The following is a 13,104-nucleotide window of genomic DNA, read 5'->3' as shown; positions in this document are numbered from 1 at the left end:
CCCCTGCTGCATAGATGTCATTAGAAAGGTACAATTTCATTACTTTTTAGTGGCAAAGCCTTGAGTGAAATACAAAATATGTTGTCTCATATGCAGGGGAAAAAAAGTGCTAAAGCTTTTATTCACTTCACGCCTCTAAAATAGTAGAATGCAAAAATATATTTTATGGGTTTTGCATTTATACTGCCTTCCCTTAGTAGTCCTTGAAATCAAGCTTTTATTAAATACTGAGCAAAATCAAGGTTAAAAGAAAATTATTTACATTCTTAAATCCTAAATGAAATTCATGTATTTTTATTAACTAACACATACCTACTAAGTGCCAGGCACTCTATGGAAAACGAACTACAAAAACATCATTCATGCCTTTTTTTTTTTATTACAGCACTAACCTATTAAATACTCTAAATGGAAGTGAGTATAAAAGTGAGTGCATAAGAAGTAAACCATATGGCTGAATAAAAATGATTGTAAGCCAGTAAATTGTAAGCGTATTCAAAAAAATCTGTTTAACTTTCCCTTGCTAACGTCGCTTCCTTTTGAGCTAATATGCTTGCTGCTGGTTGATAGAATTATCTTTTGAGCTGAACACCAACCCCCCACCCTCGCCCCTATTTTAAGCCTTTAGTGGTATTTTGTGCAAACATTTGAACAGAAAAGTCACAAGCCATCCTTAGAATCTCACCCTACTTCTATAGAAGCAGCTCCAAACAGGAAAGGATGGGCGTCACTGGTGGAGGGTGTGGTTGGCCACACATCTGAGAAAGGCACCTGGGATTTAGGAATCTGCCATAAAACAAAACAAAACAAAACAAAACAAAACAAAACAAAACAAACCACCAATGGCACTCCCAAGCACTGCACTGGAGTGATGGCTCCTTGGGAACCTTGCGCATCACTTTCCTAGCACCGAAGAGAATCAGGTTTAACAGTGGTCCATTATCTCACTGCCACAGACACACAACTGCCATTAACACTAAAAAGTGGCACACAGTTGGAACTACGCGTGGGAGAAGAAAGTCCTTGATTATCAGCTTATTTTAAGCCATTCTTTGCAGTGATGGGTGTTTGTTCCACTACTAGCTTTTGTTCAGTGAAATTGACATTTGCAGCTCTTTGTCTAAGATAAAGTTTAGGTTAAGATGATAGAGACTGGGGTTTCCAGAGACCATTCTCCCAACTTAAGGCACAGCAGTACAGGAAGAGCAAAGTATTCTGACAAATGAGTCGGTAATGAAAATACCTTAAAGATGTATTTCATTACGACGTACAATATCTCTACAAATAAACGATTGGTCATCTAGTCAGCTTTGAATGCAGAGTGTTCTGATGCCTTCTCCCTTTAGTCTGCAACCATGGCCTTCCTTGTCTCTCGTGCATTTTAATTCATTAAAATATCATCACAGGCACGGTGAAGATTATCACCAAATCTCATGAGAAGTGACAGAGTGCAGAAACGGGGACAGGGACAGCCAGTTTTTATCTTTCAGAGTGAGCAGAGCTTAATCACAAAAAGTCAGGATTCAGCTAGTTATGTTCTTGTTATCAAAAAGAAATCTCAGCTAATGTTTAAATATAGATAACCAAAGTCACAAACAAAACCCCCCGTTTTGCCAATAAATTAAAAAATATAAGCAAAATGGTTAAGTAGTTAAAAGCATAGATCGTTAACCTCATGTGGTGTATTTGAGGATGTGCACTGAAAACAGATCAACTCTTTGATTCCAGAATATGGATTGCCTCTTTCCTTATGATTTTTTTATAATGGTAATTTTTCCTCCACTCCCATAAGATCTTATGAGTCTGTTTGTCCTGAATCTTAATAGGTATTTCTTACGATTTGGATATTTTATCAGATAGAACTAAAAAATATAAAGGGTTTCCGAACATTCTTCAAATTTCTGGGCTTTCCACATTACCCTGGGCACTGAAGAAGAGGAAGGAATATTATGAATTAGAGTTCAGGTTGAAAGCTGGGTATTTGAAATATAAATGGAAATAATTCATTAGCAATGACCCTTGTTAATATTCTTTTGCCGAGGTAGTTTTTTAGAGGGGACTGCCCACAAAAGAGCTTGTTATATTTCCTCTGTTGAATGTGCACGATTCTGTGGCACATTGTTTTGGCTTACTGGAAAAAACACTCAAACGAGGATTGACAAATACCGGTTTCATGGTAGAGGAGGAATAAGCTGATAGGTATGTCTATAAGTTCTGTCGGGCAAGACTTAACCAAATCTTGATACTCATTTTAAACTGATAATTAATGAATGGCAATAAGATAAACTAGATGCCTATTTGCTCTGGGGACACTTTAAAAAGACCTCTGTTTTTAGATTTGGAATTCACAATAGGTTTCTTCCATTCGTCCTTGGTAGAATAGTGAAACATTTCTTGTCTAGACTGAATAATGAGGCAAGAACCAATGACCCTGCGCATGTCTAATTTATAACAAATCTGTTTCCTTAATGGGTGGAAGGAAATCTGAGGACAGTTCTAAGTGTTCTTGTCTGCTTTCAGTGCCATCTTCTAGTCATACTGAAGACAACACCTCTCCGGACGGGTCTTTCCCCTTCTTCTCCTCTCCCCGGTCAATGTCAATCACGTGCACCACTCCAGGTTTTAGGATCAGGTCATCAGTCTCTACCTGACTCCTGTTGTCCTCCACTTCCATGTAACTCCCTTTTGTTTGCTGGGCAGCTTTGCTGAAGGCTTCTTTAAAACGACGTTTGAGTTCAACATCTGGACAGAAGATATACTCGTAAAGGCCACCGGCGAGGACAGCTCCTATTATTGGTCCAACCCAATATATCTGGAGGAAAAGATGGAAGCATTATAGAATGAGTGTGGAGTAAAACTATTCCTTTGAACGACTCGTGAATAGAGAGCTTAGCTGGTTTACATTAAGAAAACAAATGTGTCGTGTGGAAGAAAGCAGAATTGGAAACACTGTAAGAGAATACATCAAATGCACACCAGAGATCCATAAACTGCTAAATAACATTTGAACAGAAGACGAGGAGACTGTTTTCTCTTTTCTTGCTTTCACTAATTACTTTCTTTCCATTTTCTGAGAGTCCTTAAAGTCAAGATAGCTCTTCTTTAGGGGCGTCTGGGTGGCTCAGTCAGTTAAGCCTCTGACTCTTGGTCTTGGCTCAGACATCGGGCTCTGTGCTCACAGCACGGAGCCTGCTTGGGATTCTCCTTCTCCATCCCTCTGCCCCTCCCCCTTGCCCACATGCATGTGCATGCGCTGTCTCTCGAAAGAAATAAAGAAACATTAAAAAACATATTAAGAAAAGATAGCTCCTCTTTGGTGGTACTGCACACTAAGTAGATGCAAAGAATTCTTCAAGTAAAATAGAAAAAAATTTCTAGAGAGTTATCTTATTTTCTTAATATTGCCATCATACATTGGCTTTCTGCATAATTGTGACCAATATACAGCTTTTATCAGTTGAGCTTTAGTTGTTCAGTGGAGCATGATAAATGGAATCCCAGCTCCACCGCTTAGTAATTTGGTCAGTTTTTGTGTCAATTACTTGACTTCTTAAACCTTAATTTCCTCATCTGCAAAGTGGGAATTGTAATAATACGTACCTCATGGACTGTAAAAATTAAATTCAAACAATACTTGTAAAGTATTTGGTGGTTTTAATTTCATAGCAACCGGCTTTATTCCATGCTTCCTAGGCAGTTCAAAGTTGTATGTGAACAGGCTGGAGATAAGTCATTTTCTGTTTGTTACATGCTTTTCTTTCTTTAAAAAATTTTTTTTAATGTTTATCCATTTTTGAGAGAGAGATAGGGTGCAAGTGGGGGAGGGGCAGAGAGAGAGACACACACAGAATAGGAAGCAGGCTCCCGACTCCAAGCTGTCAGCACAGAGCCTGACGCAGGGCTTGAACTCACAAGCTTTGAGATCATGACTCGAGCCAAAGTCAGAGGCTTAACCAACGGACCACCGAGGCACCCTCTGTTTTTTACATGCTTTTCCTCCCTAAAATCTGGTGATTTGATTTAATTGAAAACCTCATGGTTTGTTCATTACTCTTCTTGCAGAGCTCTTTCATCCTCATGGTTCTTACCATGGTCACTTGGTGCAAAAAATCCCACCTTGTCTCTTTGGGGCATCTGGGTGGCTCAGTTGGTTCAGCGTCTGACTCTTGATTTTGGCTCAGGTCATGATCTCATGGTCTGTGGGATTGAGTCCTGTGTCGGGTTCCATGCTGACTGCAGTGAACCTACTTGGGATTCTCTCTTTCCCTCTCTCTCTCTGCCCCTCCCCTGCTCATGAGCTCTCTTTCTTTCAAAAATAAATAAATAAATAAATAAATAAATAAATACACAAAGAAACCAGTACTGAGTTTATGGATGGTGGTTAGTTGAGGCTTAGCAATTCCATAGGATTTTTCATCCAACATGGAAGCTTTTTATCGTATTGTTATTGTATCTAGAAAAAACTCAGTTTTGAGTTTCAGTAAACTTCAACATTTGCCTTAGAGCACGTATATGCTGCAGAATATTTGACACTCATTCAACAGATTCAATTAGGCAACAGAAACCTTGTTTATTGAGCCGGTTGTACTTAGCACTTTTCTTGTATTAACTCACATAATTCAAACAGCAACCTTTGAGGTAGATATTATTATTATCCCTCTTTTATGAGTAAGAAAACTGACACCCTGAGCGGATAAGAAGCTTGCTTAGGAGTTCATGCTTAACAAGTGCTTGAACTGGGATTTGAGGTCTTTGTGATTTCAAACCTCTCTTTGGAACTATTGCACTGTTTTCCATGATACCGCACTTATCTCATTTGAAAAAAATAGGAGAGATGCTTTTCTGGCTTAAGACACTTTCTGGAAGTTAATTCCACTTAGCATCCTCATTGCAAAATCTAAAGACAATTCAAAATTTAAGCTGGAGATGAGCACATATACTTAACGTGGAAAATACTGGTAGAGTGGTTGTGAGCACCAAGCTCCTATCTTGAACAGAAAGAAACCATGTAAGAGTTGCCCTTTCAAGGGAGAAATGAGAGCCCTCCTCTAAATGTCTTTGCTCTCTGTTCCTTTGGTAAGAGCTCATTACATATGGTCTATTCCACATGCTACAACTCTCACAAGGGAAACAAGGGTCTGCTAAATAATTATGATGCATTCCCCAAACACCTATGAAGAATACATCTGGCCACACGCTCTCCAAAAAGAGCAAATCTCAGTTTCAAGTTGCTATTCCAAAACAAAGTCAAAATGTACTTTAAAATGACTCTCAAAATGTATAAAGGTAAATAATTTTTATTGCTACAAATATAAATGTTATGTAAAGTATCAAGATGAAAACTAAAACAATGTCATTACACTAGCTAGAAAATTCACCATTAATATTTTGATGTTATTCTAGTCTATCAACCAATCAATCAATCAATCTGCAAATATGCTGTAAATTAGTTCTAAAATTCACACAATTATTGCTACAGAATGGACATTCATGTTCAGTAGGATTAAGTTTGTTATAACATAGGTCTGCAATAAGGGGAAACCTTTAATTCAGTCAACAAGGTAAAAAGTTTCCCACTATTTGAATTTTAGCTAGCTTACCACAACCAGTAGGTAATTATTAAAAACATACATTTTCACCCCCATTTTAAAGTCCTCATCCATAAAATTAAAAGTTGCTATTTTTCTAAATTTTAATTACAAAAATGTTTGAATGTAAGAAGTTGAACTTCCAATTGTACTTCTACCATAATTAACTATATGCTGTCCATTAAAATGTTCCACTCATGTCAACGTGGCAAACATTTTGAGACATAAATGGAAACATCAGTGGCAAAATGACCAATCTCATGGATGGTATTACTGACATTCATTGTATAGCTGGGTGCAAAATCTTGCTTTGAACTCTGACGCTCGTTCTTTCACGATTGAAATTACTTTTTTTTCTTTAAATTTTTTTTTTAACGTTTATTTATTTTTGAGACAGAGAGAGACAGAGCATGAACAGGGGAGGGTCAGAGAGAAGGAGACACAGAATCTGAAACAGGCTCCAGGCTCTGAACTATCAGCACAAAGCCTGACGCGGGGCTCGAACTCACGGACCGCGAGATCGTGACCTGAGCCAAAGTCGGCCGCTTAACCGACTGAGCCACCCAGTCGCCCCTGAAATTACTTTTAAAGACTCAGTACCTTTTTCTGTCAGTGCCCCTAGTAATGGTGCCATATCCTCTTATTGGCAACGTGCACTACGGTTGAGTGGATGTAACTGGGTCAATAACCGCTGTTTGAATGAGATCCAAACACCAGTGACATGTTGTTACGGTCATGAATTAAAACCAAAAGTTGCGAAATAGCATTCACAACATATAAGTGACAACGGGAGTTAACCTTATTTGAGGCTGGCAGACGTAAGTCCCATATCTCATATTTGTATTGGTTATTAGAAGTTGGCATGTGAGTGGCCTTAAAACTGCTGCATTATTCATTTAAGGGATTTAAATGCCTGTGTTGTAAGAAACAATTGAAATAAAATTGATTGTGATATTTAAAAATTGGATATCACTGCTCTCTGGAAGCGCTGCCACCGCATTATTAAGTAGGTTAGCCAGTGAGACTGGAAAGTGTGCCTCTCCTAAAGTCATTTGTGTGTCCAGGTACGGTTATGGTGATAATAGCATAAACATTTGCAACATCTAGTCCTCTCCATCTGTAGTTCAAGTGCTCCCAACTCACATACTATTAATTGGGTCCATGCTTTTGTAAACAAAAACGATAAATATTTTTGCTCTGGGCATTGCATTTAAGCATTTCTTTCCTCTTCTTCTTCTTCTTTTTTTTTTTTTTTTTATTTCTTGGTAGGTATATATTTTGTCATTGCCAGGAAGGCTTTACATTCAATTACTTAAACACTATATTCACCACACTATCCTGATTTTCACTTGTTCCACATTGGCAGCCTCCATGCACAATGTATTCTGCTTCAGTCTATCAGATACGGTGCCCAGAGCAGTGCTTATATAAAAAAAGAAAGGCTATTACTGAAGACCCAGGACAGATATAAGGTGAGATGTTCTACCGTAGATATGTGCTCGTCTCTCCCTGGTCTTTATGAAAGATGTAATAAAGTGGAGGGGGGGGGGTCAAGGTTGAGAGGAAGTAAGAAAACTAGTGGGCAAAGGAAAAAAAAGAGCTACATGGGCAATTGTTAACTGCAGGAGGACAGGTACTATCGACATGATGGTTACCCAGTGGTTTTCCCAATTTCCCATGATAACCGCAGGTCCAAAGGATCGGGCAGGGTTCATGCTGGCACCAGTGTAATTGATCTATAGGGAAAACAACAATAAAAAACAACAACTTCAGACATTGCTGAAACAGGGCTAGTAACAGGAAGCATTCATTGCAATTTGCTACCATTTGCCATATCAGTTAGAGGAACTGTCAAGACGTTAGCAGCCATATCAACCTTCTCATCATAAAGTTAGCAAAATCATCACCTAACGTGGACAGACGTGGCTGGATACTAAAGAACTACAGCTGTAAAACACAATATCTTTAGGCCAGCTCTAGGGTGATGATAAATGAAATGAATCAATTATTTAAATGGACTTGGAAACTTACTGCAAATAAATGTCCAATTGCCACAGAAAATCCAATTGCTAAAGCTACTGAACCAGTGACATCAGTCCGTCTGGAATCACAGCTGGCAAAAATAGTAAACACCAGCTGAAATGTGATTATCAACTCCACCAGGAGACCGTGACCAGCAGAAAGACTTCCATGAACCTAGAAAGAGAAAAATGCTCTATCTGAATTGAAGCATGATTACATTTTCTATGAGAACATATTATTGTGAAAGGCATATTTCATCACTGGAAAAAGCAATGGTTAATTTGAGTCATCTATTCTACCCCACGAGTGAGACACCCACCCCCCCACTCCCCACCGGCTGCATCCAAAAAAAAAAAAAAAAAAAAAAGGAATAAATTTCCACTCATTTTGGGCCATCACAGATAATTAATTACTCTTACAATGACCAAGCGGGAATTTGTGCTGAATGTCCTTTTCTACAAAGGAAGCGAAATGTGCCACTGCTGCACTTAACTTATAAAGGAGTTTCTTGAGAGTCTTGTAATTTTATAAGGCAATGATTAAATCCATTAATTAGGTTTAAATTAATTAATATATATTTCAATTAAAATTTAAACTGTGTGTGGTTTTTAAATCAATCTGGTGCTGAGCTAACAACTGATACTCCTAATCAGTTAAGAACAAAACTAGGATCAAATGCCAATTTATTTTTTTAAGTGTGGTCCTTGATGTAGATCATTTTAAGTCTCACGAACATGACAAGAAACAAAATTTAGTGAGCCAACCAATGGCTGTAATAAAAATTCCTTAAGCTAAATATATAGTCTAGTATAGTCATGGGGATGGGAGTGAGAGAGAATATAGCAAACGATGATAATATATGGATATGCTCAATGTTGCCGGGATCAGTTCCCCCCTGTCAAGAATCGTCAGAAATTCCCTGGGAATAAATTTGCAATTTTAGAAAAGTCTCTCAGGCCACCGGGGTGGCATTTAGCAGAGTCTGCAAGAAGCTTGGAATCCTAGTTTGAAAATGAGAGCTAAAGATGCTACCGTGGTCACCCCCAAGCCCCCCACGACACTGGGAGGTGTGACGAGGTAGAGAATCCCAGCTCCAATGATGGCGCCCAGGCACTGTGCGGCGACGTAGAAGACAGACTTGGCGATGCTAATCTTCCTGGTGCACACCATGGCCACTGTCACAGCAGGGTTGATGTGGCCACCGCTGATGTGGCCAAAGCACTGTACCATAGTTGCAATGCTGAGCCCAAAGCAAAGGGAGATGAGAACCATGTCGACAGGTAAGGGCTTTTCCGTTCCACCCCAGTTGATGGTGGATCCCAGGCTGAGGAGAACAAAGATAAGCATGGCCAGAAATTCCGCTGTGACTGCCTTCCAGAAAGCTTGAGTCCAGACCCCTTTGAAGGCCACCATGATGCTCTCTCTTCTACACAAAGGTCCACACTTACTGAAAAGAAAACAAGTTGATTGATATCAGAAGCTATCAAACCAAGGTTCGTGAATTTGGGTGAAGACTAGGGGCCTGTAGTCTTGCCCTTCTGTGGGGAAGGGCCCCCTCAAAGGTTATTTGATACCAGGAAAGAATGCTTCCAGAAAACCTTCTTAATTAACGAATTAATTGTCCCCTGTTATTCTAGCCTCCTTTTATCTAACATTCGAAGCTCAGCCAGTTTCCCTGATTTGCCCCTAAAAAGGAAAATGTCTAAATCAAGTTTCTTAAAGAATTAAGAATGAAATGTATTTACCTCCCAGCAAGAGCTAATTGCCTCAGAGCAAGGTTTTGAGTTTCAGTGTACTTTTAACATGCTGTTTATATTTTGAACGTAAAGCGATTCAAAAAAAAGGGGGGGGGGGAGGTCAATTGCAGTTTTGCACTTTATTGCTCAAAATGGCATTCTGAAAGTGGATTTGTGGAGCGTGATTCTCCTCTGCCCCAGCAGAGACTGCGGATTTAGAGGAGAGGCCAGCGAGGAGGCCCGGAATGCCGAAGTCTGTCTTTCCAGAAGGTGAAGTCGTTAGGGGGCGGGGAGCTGGCAGGGGCGGTGGGAACCGGCGGGGCCTGAGCGGGGGCAGGGACGTTCCCTCCGTCTCCCCTGCGGGCCTGGACGCTCGGCACTAGGACGCGTCGGCCGCGGGCCCCGGGCCCCTGGGGAGCGGCCACCCCCGGGCCGGTGCCAGGCCCCGGGGCAGCGGCCAGGTGGACAAACAGCAGCCTCCAGGCGCGCGCCCCGCCCTCGTCCCCGGCGTCCCCGCGGCCGCGCCTGGGAAAGCTGCATCCTGGCTCCGCGGTGCTTCTGCACTGCGAGGGGACAGTCCCTCCTGGCGCCTGACCCTCTCTCGACCCCTGACATTACCCTTCAGAGACACCTTCTCAATGTGATCCTGGAGGCGGGAGTAGGAGCCCCGGGCACCCCGCCGGCGCCCTCCAGGGGGCAGCCGAGTGCGGGGACGCGGAGCCCCGCGGGGTGGCAGGGGCGCGGGGCAGGGCGCGGGGCGGGGGACAGTGGTCCTCAGAGCAGAAGGCTCCGTGGACAGCGACCGTTCTCCAGCGTCTTCTTGGCGGCCGTCTCCTACTTCTGCCTGGCCCTGAAAGTCGGGGGGCTTGCCACTTCTGGGGGATCTTGTGTCAGCGGGGACCTGGGTGGGGAGCGGGGAGGAGGGTGCGGTACAGCAAGACAGCCACCGAGAGGGAACACTTTGTTCCTCCAGTCTGTTTTCCTCATACTGTCTGAGGATCTTTGGAGCTGAGAAAGGATGGGGTTTGAGGATATTAATGCCCAGTGCTCATTTGGGCAAGAAATGGCTAGAATTCCCGATGTGGGGGTCAATGACACTGGTTACTCCATTATTCAAGGCATTTGCTCTTATCCTTTGCCTGTTAGAGTCGTGAGAGCGAAGGAGTGTGGAGGACATTTAGCAGAGACTCTGATCACCAGAGGACAATGAAAAGTGTTAGGCAAGAAAGTCAAGCATTTGAACACATTAGAGTTATTAGAGCTTTCCCCTTGATGGATTATTTCCCCCCCCCCCCCTTATTGTCCCCAGGAGCCTGGGTTCTGGTTGAACAGTAGGGGAATGCTGTGCCAAAAAAGGGTTAGGGGAACTCTCCCTTGACCTTTAGGATCTCAAGTCAGCCTCTGCTTTGATATGGGGCTTTGCCTCAGAGTTGGAAAGAGAAACCCATTTTCTGCCCAAGGCGGGGGTGAGGGCTCCAGAAGGGGGACAGCCAGCCCTGTCCCAGGTGTCCCCTGCCTGTGAGCTCCTCTAAGTGAATCATGTAATTACAAGAAAACCCAGCTGGGAGGACAATGACATCATATTCCCTCGAGGAAGAGAAAATAAAGAGACAAAACAGCACTTGGAACAGGACAGGGAGTATGCTCTGGGAGAGACATTAAAAATATCCCAAAGGGGAGAAACTCCAAGAACTTACAAATTGAAAAAGAAGCTAGGAAGATGGCTTCTGAACTCACCAGCAGCCCTCGGCCGAAGCCGGAATGGGGGGGGAGGGCAAGGTGCCGCCACAGGTGCTGGTCGTCTGTGACTGGATTAAGTGGGAAAAATGAGCACAAAGCAGGGAGCTAGGGAGGCTGGTGGGCAGGAAGCCTCAGGTCCCTTATGAAGGCGAAGGTGGAGGCATGGATCACCAGGAGAGGCGGGTCCTGGCAGAAGGACTCCTCCCTGCTACACCCCTTCTCCGTCACTTTCCCCAGTCCCCCCGAATTCTCTCTCCCAGCCCATTCTCTCATGCCTCTCCAGAGACCTGATTTAAGAAACTCAGTTGCTCTTTCAACTTCAAATTTTCATCAGCCAGAGAAATGAAAACAATAATAACGACGACGACACCCGAATAGATAAATAGGTTCCTTAACAGTGATTTTAGCTTTTTTTGGAAAGCCCACAAAATCTGATCTCCTTCCAGCGCAGACCGAACAGCCTCAGTTAGCCACGAACCCCAAAGTTTCCAGGCAGCACATACATACCCCTGACCTCCCAAGTGCTCCCCTCAGCGGAGTCTGTCATAGCTCCTGTTATTATCAGCAATGTTCCCTTATGTGTTCGCACTCACTGGAAATGGATCAACACCATTTGTTTTGCTTCCTTCGTCCCAGAACAAAGGGGGTTTGTTGATGTGCCCGGGTTGTACTGAACCGGACACATTACTTTCTAGCTGAACACACAGCCTGATCCACTTCTGGACAGCTGAGCCTCTGGGTGAGTAATTTTTCTGATGAAAAATACTGCAGATAGATTTTACCTCCATAGGGTAATTTTCCTGTGCATGCACAGGTCTTGAATATATGGAGGCTTTTGCAGCAAAGCATCCTTTTATCCCCCTTCTACCTTCTCTATGCCTCTCTTATGAACATGCCCAATACCCAGATCTATAAGCATCGCCTACCTGCCCTACGATTTCCTTCTAGATTCTGTCTGAGAAGGCACATATATTTATAATAAAAGAGTCAGAGTTTCATCTTTTGGCCCTGAGCTTCGTTCCCTTAAGGCAAAGAAGGACTTACCCCCACTGCCTTGCTTCAGGTCTGCCACTCATGCCTTCCCTGGCCAGAGTGCAGCTCTCATTGCCTGCCCCACAGCTCCCAGTGCACTGGGAGTCAGATTACGGCCACTTGTCTGATTGGGTTTTTGGAGTGAAGGGGTGGAAAGACTCTGTACCATGTGGCAATCGTCGAGTTATATTTGAACTTGAAATAACTTTTCTCTACCTGATCCCTGTAGACACAGGGCATTTCAGGAACACAAAACGTTTGCTTACACTGTATTTCTTTAGCCGGTAATCTTTGAAAATGAGGACTTCCCCCAATTTGTATTTCAACTCTTCTCACCACAAAAGATTGCTGAGAATTGGTCTTGTTTGGTTGCGTGTTGTAGGCAGAATTGGGCAGCCATGAGAAAACAGATTTGTGTTATCCAGCAGTTGAGATGAATTGAGATCTGGGCTGTAGTGCATTTGCTGTTGAGGGGCTAACTATCCAATGGGTTCTATTAGAAGTTTTTGACCTGAGAAGCAGCACAACAGAGCAGTCCATATGTAGCCTGGGCAGCTCTGATTTGGACGATAGGGAAATAGGAAAAATAGGAAGCAAGACTTCCAAGGTGCTCCTCTGACTGTTACATTAATAATAATTGCTGGGTATGGAGTAGCAAATTTAAAAATACGCAGGTTGGGTGGGGACAACATTTTTGGAAATCGTAGGTAAATTTGATATCTACAAACCTAGGGACCAGACTGACTGCATCATTTGTGGGGCCCAGTGTGGAACGAATGCATCACAATGACAGTTTTATGTTTTCTTGTCTCATTTGCGGACCTAAGATTTGGAAATGGGTGAAAAGCTATTAGAAAGAGAAATTAAAATTTTGAGGGTGAATGTCAGAGGAGCATTTTATTATTGTGTCAAGCATTCTCAGATAATAGAGATTGAATTTACACCCTTAAGAATGTGGTTACACACTGATGGTTGTCCATGTTGGG

At 42.5% G+C, this 13,104-nt stretch overlaps 1 protein-coding gene across 3 annotated transcripts; it reads right to left on the bottom strand.

Moving 5' to 3' along the window:
* Positions 1-291: 291 nt before the first annotated feature.
* AQP4 (aquaporin 4) lies at positions 292-12,217 on the bottom strand. Of its 3 annotated transcripts, none has more exons than XM_030336847.1 (5): positions 12,131-12,217; positions 8,643-9,057; positions 7,620-7,784; positions 7,244-7,324; positions 292-2,812 (listed from the first exon to the last, which is right to left on the bottom strand). In XM_030336847.1, exons 1-5 carry the CDS (start codon positions 12,160-12,162, stop codon positions 2,534-2,536), a joined length of 972 nt encoding a protein of 323 aa, XP_030192707.1. In that variant the 5' UTR covers positions 12,163-12,217; the 3' UTR covers positions 292-2,533. The 3 variants fall into 3 exon arrangements, with proteins under 3 accessions (XP_030192707.1, XP_030192706.1, XP_030192705.1); XM_030336846.1 differs by lacking the exon at positions 12,131-12,217 and adding an exon at positions 11,084-11,170; XM_030336845.1 differs by lacking the exon at positions 12,131-12,217 and adding an exon at positions 11,044-11,063.
* Between the last annotated feature and the right edge of the window lie 887 nt (positions 12,218-13,104).

This window comes from Lynx canadensis, chromosome D3, assembly GCF_007474595.2.
Source record: "Lynx canadensis isolate LIC74 chromosome D3, mLynCan4.pri.v2, whole genome shotgun sequence".
In the NCBI taxonomy this organism is placed as follows: Eukaryota; Metazoa; Chordata; class Mammalia; order Carnivora; family Felidae; genus Lynx; species Lynx canadensis.
Note: the sequence above shows the minus strand (reverse complement) of the source record. Positions and strands in the feature narration are given on the sequence as shown.